Source organism: Sapajus apella, unplaced genomic scaffold (genome assembly GCF_009761245.1).
Source record: "Sapajus apella isolate SASKATOON/1434 unplaced genomic scaffold, GSC_monkey_1.0 scaffold21, whole genome shotgun sequence".
NCBI classification, from domain to species: Eukaryota; Metazoa; Chordata; class Mammalia; order Primates; family Cebidae; genus Sapajus; species Sapajus apella.
The window spans coordinates 1,082,994-1,096,630 of NW_022436961.1; the positions used below are offsets into that span (position 1 = coordinate 1,082,994).

The window sequence follows — 13,637 nt, forward strand, 5'->3', positions numbered from 1 at the left end:
TGCTGATCGGAGCTATTTTAGCTTTTGGATTTTTGGATTTAGGACGTTCAACCAGTAAGTATATAATGCAAATATCCCCAAATCCAAAAATATCCCCAATTTCAGATATGGAATGCTCAACCTGTATTAAAGAATACTACTCAGCAATAGAAAATTTAATAATTTATAGCTACAACATAGATAATCTCAAAATAATGTAAGGAGTCAGACAAAAAAAGTCAATATATATGGCAGAACATCCTTTTTAGACAAAAAGAATCAAATTTCAAAAACATAAACTGGCTGGCATGGTGGCTCATGCCTATAATCCTAGCACTTTGGGAGGCTGAGGGAGGAGGATTACTTGAGCTAGGAGTTGGAGAACAGCCTGGGCAACACAGTGAGACACTGTCTCCACAAAAAATAAAAAATTAGCTAGGTGTGGTGATGAATGTCTGTGGTCCCCGCTACTCAGGAGGTTGAGGCAGGAGGATCGCTCGAGTCCAGGAGGTCGAGGCTGCAGTTAGCCATGATCCTACCACTGTACTCCATCCCAGATGACAGAGCAAGACCCTGTTTCAAAAAACAAAACAGGCCAGGTACAGTGGCTCACGCCTATAATCCCAGCACTTTGGGAGGCCAAGGTGGTAGAACTGCTTGGGGCCAGGAGTCTGAGACCAGCCTGGGTAGCATAACAATACCCCATCTCTACCAAAAAAAAAAAAAAATTACCCAAGCCTGGTGGCACATGCCTGTGGCCCCAGCTATCTGGAAGGCTAAGACTGTAGGATCACTTGAGCCCAGGAAGTTAACTGCAGCAAGCTGTGATCATGCCACTGCACTTCAGCCTTAATGACAGAGCATGACTCTGTCTCAAAAAACAAAATGATGATCCAAGCATGGTGGCTCACACCTGTAATCCCAGCACTTTGGGAGGCAGAGGCAGGCAGATCACTGGAGCTCAGGAGTTCAAGACCAGCCTGGGCAACATGGTGCAACCCCAACTCTACAAAAAATAAAAAAATTAGTTGGGTGTGGTGGTGTGCACTTGTAGTCCCTGCTACTCAAAGGCTAAGGTGGGAGGATTGCTTTAGCTCAGGAGGTGGAGGTTGTAGTGAGCCAAGATTGTACCACTGCACTCCAGCCTGGGTGACAGAGGGAGACCTTGCCTCAAAAAACAAACATAAACATGATTAATTTAAAAAATAGCAAAGCAAAGGGGCTTATAGTGAAAAGCTATAGTTTCCTATGGAGTTTTCCCACTCTCCAGAGGCTAGTTTTTACTGCTCCTAATTTTATTGCTTTTGGTTGTTACTTTACCTATCTAAATAATATTACACACAATTATTTCTTGACTTAGCATTAGACATTATCTAGTGACTCTCTCCTTAGACATTAACTAGTGACTTTTCTCCTCTGACATGTTTGATTACAGCAACTTGTGCCATTCCTTCCTACCACAAATATAGTTAATCACTATTCTGACTTCCTTCACTGATCACCTCTGGAACTTTAAATTACTTACTGATTCATTTCACTCAGTCACCAACCCACTCATTAACTCACCTACTATGTTCTAGGTATGGTTGCACTTTTCTAAGTACACAGGATACAGTGATGAAAAAAGGAAAGTTCTTACTCATATGTTATATATTTGAAAAAAATTGTAATATATAAATAAAAATAAATCACTACACAAGAAAGTGAATTAAGAAATACATGTAAAAACTAGAATAGGAAGTGCTATGCAGAGTGATATGGTTTGGATATTTATCCCTTCCAAATCTCATGTTGAAATGTTGTCCTGAATGTTAGGGGTGGAGCCTGGTGGGAGGTGTCTGGATCACGGCATTGGATCACTCATGAATGGCTTGGTGCTATCCTCATAAGTGAGTTAGTTCTTGCAAGACCTGGTTGTTTAACAGTGTGTGGCACCTTTCCACCCCTTGCTCCTGCTCTCGCCATGTGACACAGCGGCTTCCCCTTTGCCTTCTGCCATGATTGGAAGCTTCCTGAGGCCCTCGCCAGAAGATGCTGGAGCCATGCTGGAAAGCCTGCAGAACTGTGAGCCAATTAAACATCTTTTCTTTATGAGTTACCCAGCCTTGGGTATTTCTTTATAGCAATACAAAAAACAGCCTACTACACAGAGGGTTAAAATAAGAACAACAGAAATGACTGGGTGATTATTTTGGATTGCTCAACCACGGAAGGCCTTCCTGAAGAGACTTACTTTAGACCTACTTTAGTGCCTGATGCATCCAAGTGCCTAACATTTTATGACAAATCAATCAGGTGATTTTTAAGCTGAGGTCGCATGACAAGGAGCAGCCAGCCACGTAATGACTGTCTTCTTGGAGAAGTGGTTCTAGATACCCTACTTGGTAGGATGAAAGCCATCATTTCTAGCTCTCCCTTTCCTTTATCACTTCTGTTTTACTTCTCAAACTCTATCACTGGCATCTTAACTTTTACAATAATGTTTCTCTATAGGACAATTCTAAATGTTGAAAACTAATAAGGTTTACATTAGAGATTACATGCTTATGACTGTGTTGCTGTTTTCTGCACAGCAAAACATGCTGTAGGGCTACCCCTTTGCTTCTCATAACCTCTCTGCAACACTGTCATTCATTTTGCAGTCTGTTCGTACCTGGCACTGTCAAACTTTCTGGTGTAATGGACCATACTGTAAATGTTTTAGGCAAGTACTCCACTCTGTCATTGTACCATGAAAGTAGCAACAGATAATACGTAAATAAAGTAGCTATGAAAAAAATTGTATTTGTAAAAACAGATGGCAAGCTGTAGTTTGCCAATCCCCATATATAAATTTAATTTTATATTATTAAAGATATTTATATTCTGCTTATAAAAATATTATTATAACAGCATTTGTATATAAATTCTAAAATCTAAAATGCAATTAACAGCACTTACATTATGATTATGTAAATATTATTTCCTAGATAACCCAACAAGTGTGATGTGCTTTCTTCTATATGCACCCAATGCAATGACTAACTCGAATGCCTTTCAAAGCAAAATGCTTCTTCTCTTGCAAAGTATTATGAACTCTACATATGCATAAGCCAGCAATAACAAGTACCAAAACATGGCCAACTATGTTTCTCATGTACGTCAATACACTCCCTTATCCCCCACTTTAGTCAAAGTAAATTCCAGACAAATAATCTTATTTTTGTCTACTGTTTGTGAAAGATTTTCTTAACTTCATCTTTAATTGTTCTCTTGAATTTTTTCATTTTGACAATTCTACCTAAAAAACATTTTTTAGAGACATGGTCTCAATCTGTCACCCAGGCTGGAATGCAGTGGTACAATCATAGCTCACTGCAGCCTTGAACTCCCAGGCTCAAGCGATCCTCGTGTTTCAGCCTCCTGAGTAGATGGGACTACAAGAGTGAACTACTATGTCCAGCTCAACAGTTTTATTTTTATATACTTAAGTGTTTCTTTAGCTTTGATTTTCCTTTGGTGTTTTTTTTGTTTGTTTTTTCAGATAGTCTTGTTCCATCATCCAGGCTGGGGTACAGTGGCATGATCTTGGCTCACTGCACCCTCTGCCTCCTGGATTCAAGCAATTCTCCTGCCTCAGCCTCCTGAGTAGCTGGGATTATAGGTGCACACCACCATACCTGGCTAATTTTCATATTTTTAGTAGAGACGGGGTTTCATCATGTTGGCCGGGCCGAACTCCTGACCTCAGGTGATTCACTTGCCTTGGCCTCCTAAAGTCCTGGGATTACAGGTGTGAACCACCACACCCAGCCTGATTTTTCCTTTTTAAAATAGCATCTTGTTTGTATTTTATAGGTACAATATATTCATTGAGGGTATTAAATAGATTAAACAAAAATCTCTCCTATTCCCTAAAATTTCTCTACTTTCTCTAGGGCTAGTTTTCTGTTTATACGGATTCTTTTCTCTTTTGAAATGCAGGTATTCTTTATACTTAAGAATCAGTGGCCAGGCCTGGTGGCTCACGCCTGTAATCCCAGCACTTTGGGAGGCCGAGGCAGGTGGATGACAAGGTCAAGAGATTAAGACCAACCTGGCCAACATGGTGAAACCCCATCTCTACTAAAAATACAAAAATTAGCTGGGTGCGTTGGCACACAACTATAGTCCCAGCGACTTGGAAGGCTGAGGTGCAATTGAACCCAGGAGACAGAGGTTGCAGTGAGCCGAGATTGCACCACTGCACTCCAGCCTAGCGACAGAGCAAGATCGTCTCAAAAAAAAAAAAAAAAAAAAAAAAAATCAGTGAACAGCATAGGTCACAGGAAGCTCTGCACTCATGGGCTTTACTTTAGGGCTTATCCACAAGAAGCTGGCTTTTATCTAGGGAACCCAGAAACGCCAAAACAAAAAGGACCTTAAGCTATAATACTATACTCACTCTAACCTCTTTTTTTTTTTTCTTCTTTTTTTCTTGAGATGGAGTCTCACTCTGTCTCCCAGGCTGGAGTGCAAAGGCGTGATCTTGGCTCACTGCAACCTCCACCTCCCGGGTTCAAGTGATTCTTCTGCCTCAGCCTCCCAAGTAGCTGGGATTACAGGCGCTGGCCACTATGTCCAGCTAATTTTTGTATTTTTAGTAGAGATGGGGTTTCATCATGTTAGTCTGGCTGGTCTTGAACCCCTGATCGCAGGTGATCTGCCCACCTCGGCCTCCCAAAGTACTGGGCTTTGCTTAGGGGTGTGGGCCACCGTACTCAGTCACTCACTCTAACCTCTCTATACTTGCCTTTGTTTAATCTCTTTATAAAAGAACCTCTAAGGTCGGGTGTGGTAGCTCATGCCTATAATCCTAGCACTTTGGGAAGCCGAAGTGGGTGGATCACCTGAGGTCAGGAGTTCGACTAAACTGAAAGTACCGTCTCTACTAAAGGTACCAAGTTAGTTGGGCATCGTGGCGCATGCCTGTAATCCCAGCTACTCGGGAAGCTGAGGCAGGAGACTCACTTTAACCGAGGGATGGAGGTTGCAGTGAGCCGAGATTGCACCATTGCACTTTAGCCTGGGCAACAAGAACGAAACTCTGTCTCAAAAAAAAAGAAAGAAAGAAAGAAAAAGAAAAGAACCCACTAATTTGGACCCTGGCTACAGGTCAGTCTCTGTGTAGTGGGTGACACAAATGAGGCGCTTAACTATTCTATATAACACTGTTGGTCATGGCCTCACTTCAGTGTGCCACCATACCTATGGTCTCTCTGGGGCTCTACTACAGCAGCGCCTTCCACTACCCACAGGTGTCCCTGGCCACTACATTCTTTGCTCCTTTCAGTCATCCAGCATTTTTCTAATTGCCTTCTGGCTTTTGGAGGTGGATGAAGACTGATGGTGTGCTGGAGCTGGCTGTGAAACCACTAATATCCTGAAACAGCCACTGTGAGAGTATTTATACCACTGAAATTTGCACACACTATAAATCAGGGCCTTAAAGAATTTCCCTCACACCTCCGGAGAGCCAGTTTACTAGTACACCAAAAAATGTCTATGCTGACATCCCTTCTCTGTCTCTTCTTTCTTTGTGGGGGTTTAGACCATTTCAAGTCATTTATTATAAATGTAACAGAGTTGGAAAGAAACGAAAGGAAATTACCATCTTTGCTCAGTCTGCCATCTTTAACCAGAAACCTGTTTTTCTTTTTTTTGGAGACAGAGTCTCTGACACTCAGGCTGCAGTGCAGCAGCATGATCTCCGCTCAATGCAACCTCCACCTCCCGGGTTCAAGTGATTCTCCTGCCTCAGCCTTCCAAGTAGCTGGGATTACAGGCACCTGCCACCACGCCCAGCTAATTTTTGTATTTTTAGTAGAAATGGGGTTTTACCATGTTGGCCAGGCTGGTCTCGAACTCCTGATCTCAAGTGACCTGCCACCTCAGCCTCCCAAAGTGCTGGGATTACAGGTGTGAGTCACTGCACCCCACCTTTTTTTCCCTAAAAATGGGCTGCATTATAGTTAAGATGCACTGCTGGGGGCGGTGGCTCACACCTGTAATCCCAGCACTTTGGGAGGCCATGGCGGGAAGATCAGAAGGTCAGGAGTTCAAGACCAGGCATGGTGGCGGGCATCTGTAGTCCCAGTTACTTGGGAGGCTGAAGCAGGAGAAATCACCTGAACCAAGAGGCAGAGGTTGCAGTGAGCCCAGATCGCACCATTCCACTCCAGCGTGGGTGACGCAGCAAGACTGTCTCAAAAAAATAAAATTAAGGCCAGGTGTGGTGGCTCACGGCTATAATCCCAGCACTTTGGGAGGCCAAACCTGGCAGATCACCTGAGGTCAGGCATTCTAGATGAGCATGGCGAACACGGCAAAACCCTGCCTCTACTAAAAATATAAAAATTAGCCAGGTGTGGTGGCATGCACCTGTAATCCCAGTTATTCAGAAGGCTGAGTCAAGAGAAACACTTGAACCTGGGAGGGGGAGGTTGCAGTGAGCCGAGATTGCACCACTGCACTCCAGCCTTGGAGACAAGAGGGAGACTCTGTCTCTAAATAAATAAATAAATAAATAAATAAATAAAAATTTAAAAAGATGTACTATATGGCAGTACACAGTACATTTAGTGGTACTTACGGTGGCACATTTCAAAGAGGTGGTGCACAGAACAAATCTCTTACCTGCATATCCAATTCATGGCATCTTTGAGCAATTTCTTCCTTTGCTGACAAAGCTTCATTTAGTTCCTCTGTAGTTTTCTTCAGCTGGTTAGAAACAAAGAGATAAACACTTCAACATGAAGTGGTAGCAATTAATAATTCATATGTTCAACACAGAATTAAAACATTTCCCCCCTTTCTTTCCTGAAAAGAAAAGGATGCAGGGGGAAATCAAGAATCCTGTACAAGGGTACAAAGACAGCACTTTTAACTTAAATTAATTTCTTTTACTCTAAGTCTTGTCGTTTCTGTCATTTGATTTTGGCTCATTCTGTGTATCAAGTTTTCTTATGCATCTTCTTTGCTCTAGACTACTTGGTTCTTGTAAGGTTGATTCCTTAATAACTGAGAAATTCTTCCATCGTAAAATATGTAAGTGCTAGAGGAATAGGGGTTTTAATTGTTAAAATATGCAGCTAGAACATTTTAATACAAGTGTTTTAGTCATATTAAAACCTTATTCTGGGGTAAGGGGAAGGAGAGCATTAGAACAAATGCCTAATGTGTGCAGGGCTTAAAACTAAAGCATGGGCTAAAATTGCAACATGTCCACCGGTTTCCCTGAAAAACATTTAGAAACCATGGGGAAAAAGTAAAAGAAGACAAACAATACAAAGATTTCTATTCCTGTACTGCAAAAGATGTCCAAAATAGCTTGAACACAGAATCTGACAGTGTAATTAACACTTCATTAAGAAGCGATATTTAGAAGTACAAAGTAACTTTTCTGTTAAAATCACAAAAATACACTGCAGGATTCCTTTAAAAATATAGTTTAATTATTCATTACTTCACAGAAATGAGGGGTGGAATTGAGAAGACATCCTCAACTGACAAAAGGAAATAAAAGTAAGTATCTTTTGCATTATATATAAATCATAAAAATAAATTTATGTCATTTTCCAGGAGTTTGACATGTTATTTTCCTAGAAAATGACAACTGTATATTTCATTTTCCTAGATGACATGAATTTATTTTTATAATTCATATAATCATAAGAAGTTATAACATCTATTGTGTTAAATGTGGCACACTGTTATCACTAACAGAAAAATAAAAATTCATGACTAGAAAACAGCAGTCACAATAAACTTAAAAAATTAACCTATTTGAAAGTAGGTTATGCAATGGCACTTTAATTGCAAATGAATTTTATTATAAATTACAAACTTTATAAATGTGTAAATTTCATTAGAAAAATAGCTTATGTTCTTAAAAATTTAGGTAAAATACAAAGGATTATATCAATGTAATTCAAAAGCAATTTTAATCCTTTCTTCTCATTAACATCTGAAGCTTATCCTTTTCAACTTTTCATGAATAAAAACAAGATAAAATTATATACCTGGCGATCAAGGTCAACATAGGCATCATTTCCAGCAGAGACAGGAGATTCTTTACTCATCAGCTGAAATTAAGATTTAAATGATTATAACTATGCGGCAAAAAAAGGCATTCTACATAAAATAAGACAAGAAAATGAACACCCAGCCACTACAGAACTGTAAAAATTAAAATGAAAACACAGATGTAAAACACTTTCCATTAAAGCTTTTGAGTCTGGAACTTTTTTTGTCCCCACTCCAGACTAATGCCTTCATTTAAAATTAGAGGGCTATCAGCACTGTAATACAGGGTGAGAGAAAAAAAAAAAAAAAAGAAATAATGTAATAAATTAAGTCTAAATTCGGATGCTTATTTTCACTGCAAACCTAGCAATAAGAATCTAGTATCACTTATTCTCATCAAAAAAACGACAAGTCTTTAAAGTTAAAATGTGGCTACATACTTAAAAATAGTGACTTCTCAGAATAATAGCAACACTATTTCTAAATAATAAATGAAGACATCAATAATTAGCCAAAATTATTGGCTACTGTTTAATGATAACACACACACACACTAACTCCCTAACCCTTATGGGACAAAGAAAGAAGATCCAGAGATTTTCAGGATCTCTGGGGAGAAGGGAACAGAATTCTGGTTATGATAACTGTCAGGGAGAGACTCAAATGGCCCCCATCTTAAACTGTTTCCTTCTTATATTCTGTTTTAAGAACAAATGGGAGAGGGTAATGTAATGTGGGGATGTATAGCTGGGTGTAGTGGTACATGCCTCTATTTCCAGCTACTTGGGAGGCTGGGGTGGGAGGAATGCTTGAGACTAGGAATTGGAGGCTACACTGAACTGTGATCACACCTGTGAATAGCCACTGCACTCTAGCCTGGGTAATGTAACAAGACCACATCTATTAAAAGAAAAAGAGACATAGGGATATACTGTTGAGATCTTGTGATTCCACCAACAGCTCTCAATAAAAATCTAGGTATCCTATTCTGAGCACAACCATCTCTCTCATCCTAGGCCTCTCATTAAATTTTATCTGTTCCTCAACATCAGTAAGACTTCTGGGCCCCATCCCTCCATACTTTCTCCTTGTCCTTCAGTCTTAGCCCATCATTGTTTTACTTTCTTCCTCACTTAGCTCAGACTTGATAGTGAACACTGTTGATTTTGCCTGCCTATGTTTATTCCTGTTTCTTCTGCTAACATTGTCTACCCTTGGGAACTGTCCCCTCTACTTCAGATTCCTAGGTTCATCATTTGTTTATCCAAAAATTATTTTCTTTAGATTTCATGTCCTTCTACGACTTTTGTCAATATCCTCAACTCTCCTCTTACCTCATTTATTTTTTACTGGCAAAATCTCACTCCAAGATTAATCCAACTGCAACTACTTACATGCTACCTATACCCTGACTGCTAAAGTCATCCCATGGTATAGATGAAGAACTGGTTCTAGGACTCAGGCATATAACATGCACACACACTCAAGTCCCACAGGCAGCCCTGAAGAACCTGCTTATGTGAAATGCTGCCCCCTGTATATGTGGGTTTCACATCCTATAAAGAATGTATATTCCATCTGTGTTTGGCTGAAAAAAACTGCATAGAAGTAGACTTGTGCAATCCAAACCTGCAGAAAAGTAGATATGTGTTGTTTAAGGGTCAAGTCTACTGAGGGTAAAAAATTTTTACAAACCACAAAACTGGTGTCACTAATAATAAGTTTCTAATCTCAACGGGACCTTCAACGCTGCTCAAAAAGTACAGCTGTTAGACCAAGCGCAGTGGCTCACACCTGTAATCCCAGCACTTTGGGAGGCCGAGGCTGGTGGATCACGAGTCAGGAGTTCGAGACCAGCCTGGCCAATATGGTGAAACCCTGTCTCTGCTACAAGTACAAAAATTAGCTGGGCCTCGTGACACACACCTGTAGTCCCAGCTGCTTGGGAGGCCGAGGCAGGAGAATCACTTGAACCCAGGAGGCAGAGGTTGCAGTGAGCCGAGATCATGCCACTGCACTCCAGCCTAGGCAACAGAACAAGACTCTGTCTCAAAAAAAAAAAAAAAAAAAAAAAAAAAAAAAATTGCTGTTTTCCCCAGCCAGCAGCCTCATTTTCATCAGAGATTATTCCACATTGTTCTTGTTTCTCAAACCTCACCAACTCACCTACATTCATCATCAGACTATCTTGCCTCCAGGCAAGAATTTCCTACATCCTAACTTACAAACTCAGCGACAGGCATGCCCACCCCTTCCTTTCTTCATTTCTGTTACAACACAAGGCCTCTTCTTCTCATCCAAGACTAATCCCCCACTGTGCTTTCAGTTTTGTCTCTTCCAGCATCTCCTATGAGACTTACACTTTGTGAGGCAAGAGACCATGCCTATCCTTTTCATGGTTGTATCCCTAGTGCTGACTACAGTGCCTGGTTCATACTGGGTACTCAATAAGTATATGTTAAATGAATAAAATGAATATGTAAATAAGAGACATATAACCAATTTTAAAAATCTAATTGGGATTCTATTTTATATACAACTTTATATCTTATTCTGGTCATTTGACATTTAAATTTTTTTCCTTCTGTCCTAAGATATCCTTTTACACTTTTTAATCAACTATATGTTATTCCATCATATGGACATACCACAATTTAAACACTAGCTTACCAATGGATAGACACTGTTTTCACATTTCTGTTAACATGAAATAGTTTGATAAACATTGTTGTGTCCAGTCTTGGTCTGAGTTTTTAAATAATTCCTTGGGATAGATTCATAGAAAGTCATGTGGTGACAGATTTAATTTTAAAAACATTCCTAGTTATAGATATAACACCTGTCATTATAGAAAAATTTAAAAATATAGAAAAGGGTAAAGAAATTCAGCTATTTGGGGAGTTAACATTAAGTAAGTTTGTTTCCCCTCACCTTAATTTTTAACAGATATGGGATCATTTTGTTCATGTGCTTTGTATCTACCTTTTTAAATCTAATATGAGCTTTCCCTTATATCATTAAATATTTTTCAAAGATATGCTTCAATGCCTATGTAATATGCCAGTATAGTGTTATACCATAATTTATTTACCCATTGCCCTACTCTTGGGTAGTTATTTCTAATGCTTCAGTACTAGGAAACAATACTGAAGCACACTATATTGAGAAAACACAGCACAATGGGTACAGGCATGGGCTCTGGATTCAGACTGCTTAGACAGCAGTGCTACCTCTGTCACTACTTCCTGTGTAAACCTGAGCAAGTTACTCGAAGTCTGTTGCAGTTTCCTTTTATAAAATGAAGACAATAATTATACCTCACAAGATTGTAGTGAATTTTCCTCTTTACTGTGGTAAATATACGTAACAAAATTTGCCATTTTAACGATTTTAAGTATAAATTTGGAGGCATTAATGGCAAGTGTACTGAATTTTAAATGAGCTAACAAATGGAAATTGTTTAGTCACAGTCTGAGGTAGCACACAGTAGATGCTAGATAAATGCTTCTTACGACTACTATTATGTATCTTTGTATTTTACACTTTTTTTAAAGGATAAATTCCTAAAAGTAGAATTACAGGATCAACTACAATAAGGCAGAATGGTTGGCAGTTCTCTTATTCTTTTCCCTGTTCTTGATTAGTAACAGAATCCTGAAATTTTTGTTGGGTCCACACTATCTAGAATAAGGACCCCATTTCCCAAACTCCCCCATGTGGCTAGGTGGGTAATACCTGGCTAACAGGAGTAAGAATTCCTGCAAATTTACTTGCAGGAGGTGGATAACCCTTTCCTCAATCCTTTCTGCTGGGTGGAAATATAAATGTGAAAACTAGCACTGAACCACTAGCTGGGAATCATGTATTAAGAACGGCACAGCAGCAAGATAAAAGAAAGCTGAGTTCCTGATGACTATAGAGGCTCCACAACCCAGGACCACTGGAGAGCCAATTAAATTCTTACCTTGCTTGTGTAACTGATGTTTTGGTATTTTAACATGACCAAATCTAATCTTATATAATATAAAAAGGGATAACATTTTAAAAAGATGTATCAGTTTTCATGCCTGCCATCAGTGCTAACTGCTAAGCCAACGAACTCTTTAAAAGCTTTGCTGGATAATAAAGAATTTCCCTAGAGATAGGAGTTGTCTTTGCTACTCATAGTGGGTCCCTAGATAGTTTAAGCTAAAGAGATGACTCCAGATGGGAGCTGGCCAATCCAGAAAGACCAATCATGTGATTATAAGGTTGGAGCTTTGTTATCGACCTGACTTGTGGGAAACAAAGGAGGCTGAAAATTGATTTCGACATCATGGTAACTGATTCAATCAAACATACCCATGTAATGAAACCCCAATAAAGATTCTGGATATAAAAGCTCAGGTGAGCTTCTCTGGTTGGCAGTACCCTGCATTCTGCTTCCATGGGGTGGGGACAAAAGAAACTGCATTTGGGACCTTCCCTGACCTTACCCTATGTATTTTTTGGTTTAACAGAAACTTAACAATTCAGAATCACATTTAATTTGATTTGTATCTATTTGCTATAATAAAGCTGTTATCACTCCTGACTTCTGTGAGTTGTTCTAGTAAATTACAGAAATGTGCGGGGATAGTGGGAATCCTTGAATTTGTAGGCAGTTGGTCAGATGACAGGGTGCCCTGGAGACCCTTGAGCCTGGAGCCGGCCTCCGAACTATGGGCAGTCTGTGGAGAATGATGCCTTTAAATCTGTGAAGTTTAGCCCAACTTTGGGTAGTTGGTGTCAGAAGTCATTGTGAAAAAAGGTTTTAGGCACAACTTCATCTTAATTTGTATTTAATTAAATATTTTTCATGTTTGTCATTTGTATTATGTTAGGTGCATAATTCATGTCCTGCATACACTTCTCTATTTCTCTTAAGGGTTTCTTCCACTGCTTTTATGATTAAAACAGTCTCACATCCTAAACTTGATCAGCTATTAGTCTTTATTTCATTTTCACTTTTATGTTTTACTTTTTTTTTAAATGGAGTTTCGCTCTGTCACCCAGGCCGGAGTACACTGGTGCTATCTTGGCTCACTGCAACCTCCGCCTCCCAGGTTCAAACAATTCTCTTGCCTCAGCCTCCCGAGTAGCTGGGACTACAGGCGTGTGCTACCATGCTCAGCTAGTTTTTTGTATTTTTAGTAGACACAGGGCTTCACCATGTTGGCCAGAATGGTCTCAATCTCCTGACCTCATGATCCACCTGCCTCGGCCTCCCAAAGTGCTGGGATTACAGGTGTGAGCCACAGGCGTGCCTGGCCTATGTTTTACGTTTAAAACATAAATATTCATCTAGAAATTGCTTTGGGTATGGTGGGAGGTGAAGATCCATTTTCTGCCAAACAGGAAAGCACCAGTTCAGTGTGAGGAAGACTGCTGGTTTAAGATAGATATTATTTATTATTAGCTTTAGCAATTAGTCTGCTATTACTATTTCATTAAGAGCACTTTAAAAAATTAGGAATAGTTATATTGATATCTGCAAAATAAATGTTTAAGATTTAAATAAAACTGAAAAGTTTAAATGAGTATAATTTTTTAGAATAAAAACAAGAGAAGTTATATCACAAATGCAAAGTAAAAAG

The 13,637-nt window shown here is 39.5% G+C and overlaps 1 protein-coding gene across 1 annotated transcript in view; it reads right to left on the bottom strand.

Annotated features, from left to right (window-relative positions):
• HOOK3 (hook microtubule tethering protein 3) overlaps positions 1-13,637 on the bottom strand; it is a 129,585-nt gene that overhangs the window by 65,890 nt on the left and 50,058 nt on the right. The window contains exons 7-8 of the mRNA XM_032288032.1: positions 8,019-8,081; positions 6,634-6,717 (exon numbers count right to left, since the gene is read on the bottom strand). Of these exons, the coding sequence (XP_032143923.1) occupies positions 6,634-6,717; positions 8,019-8,081 (147 nt within the window). The remainder of the gene's footprint in view (positions 1-6,633; positions 6,718-8,018; positions 8,082-13,637) is intronic.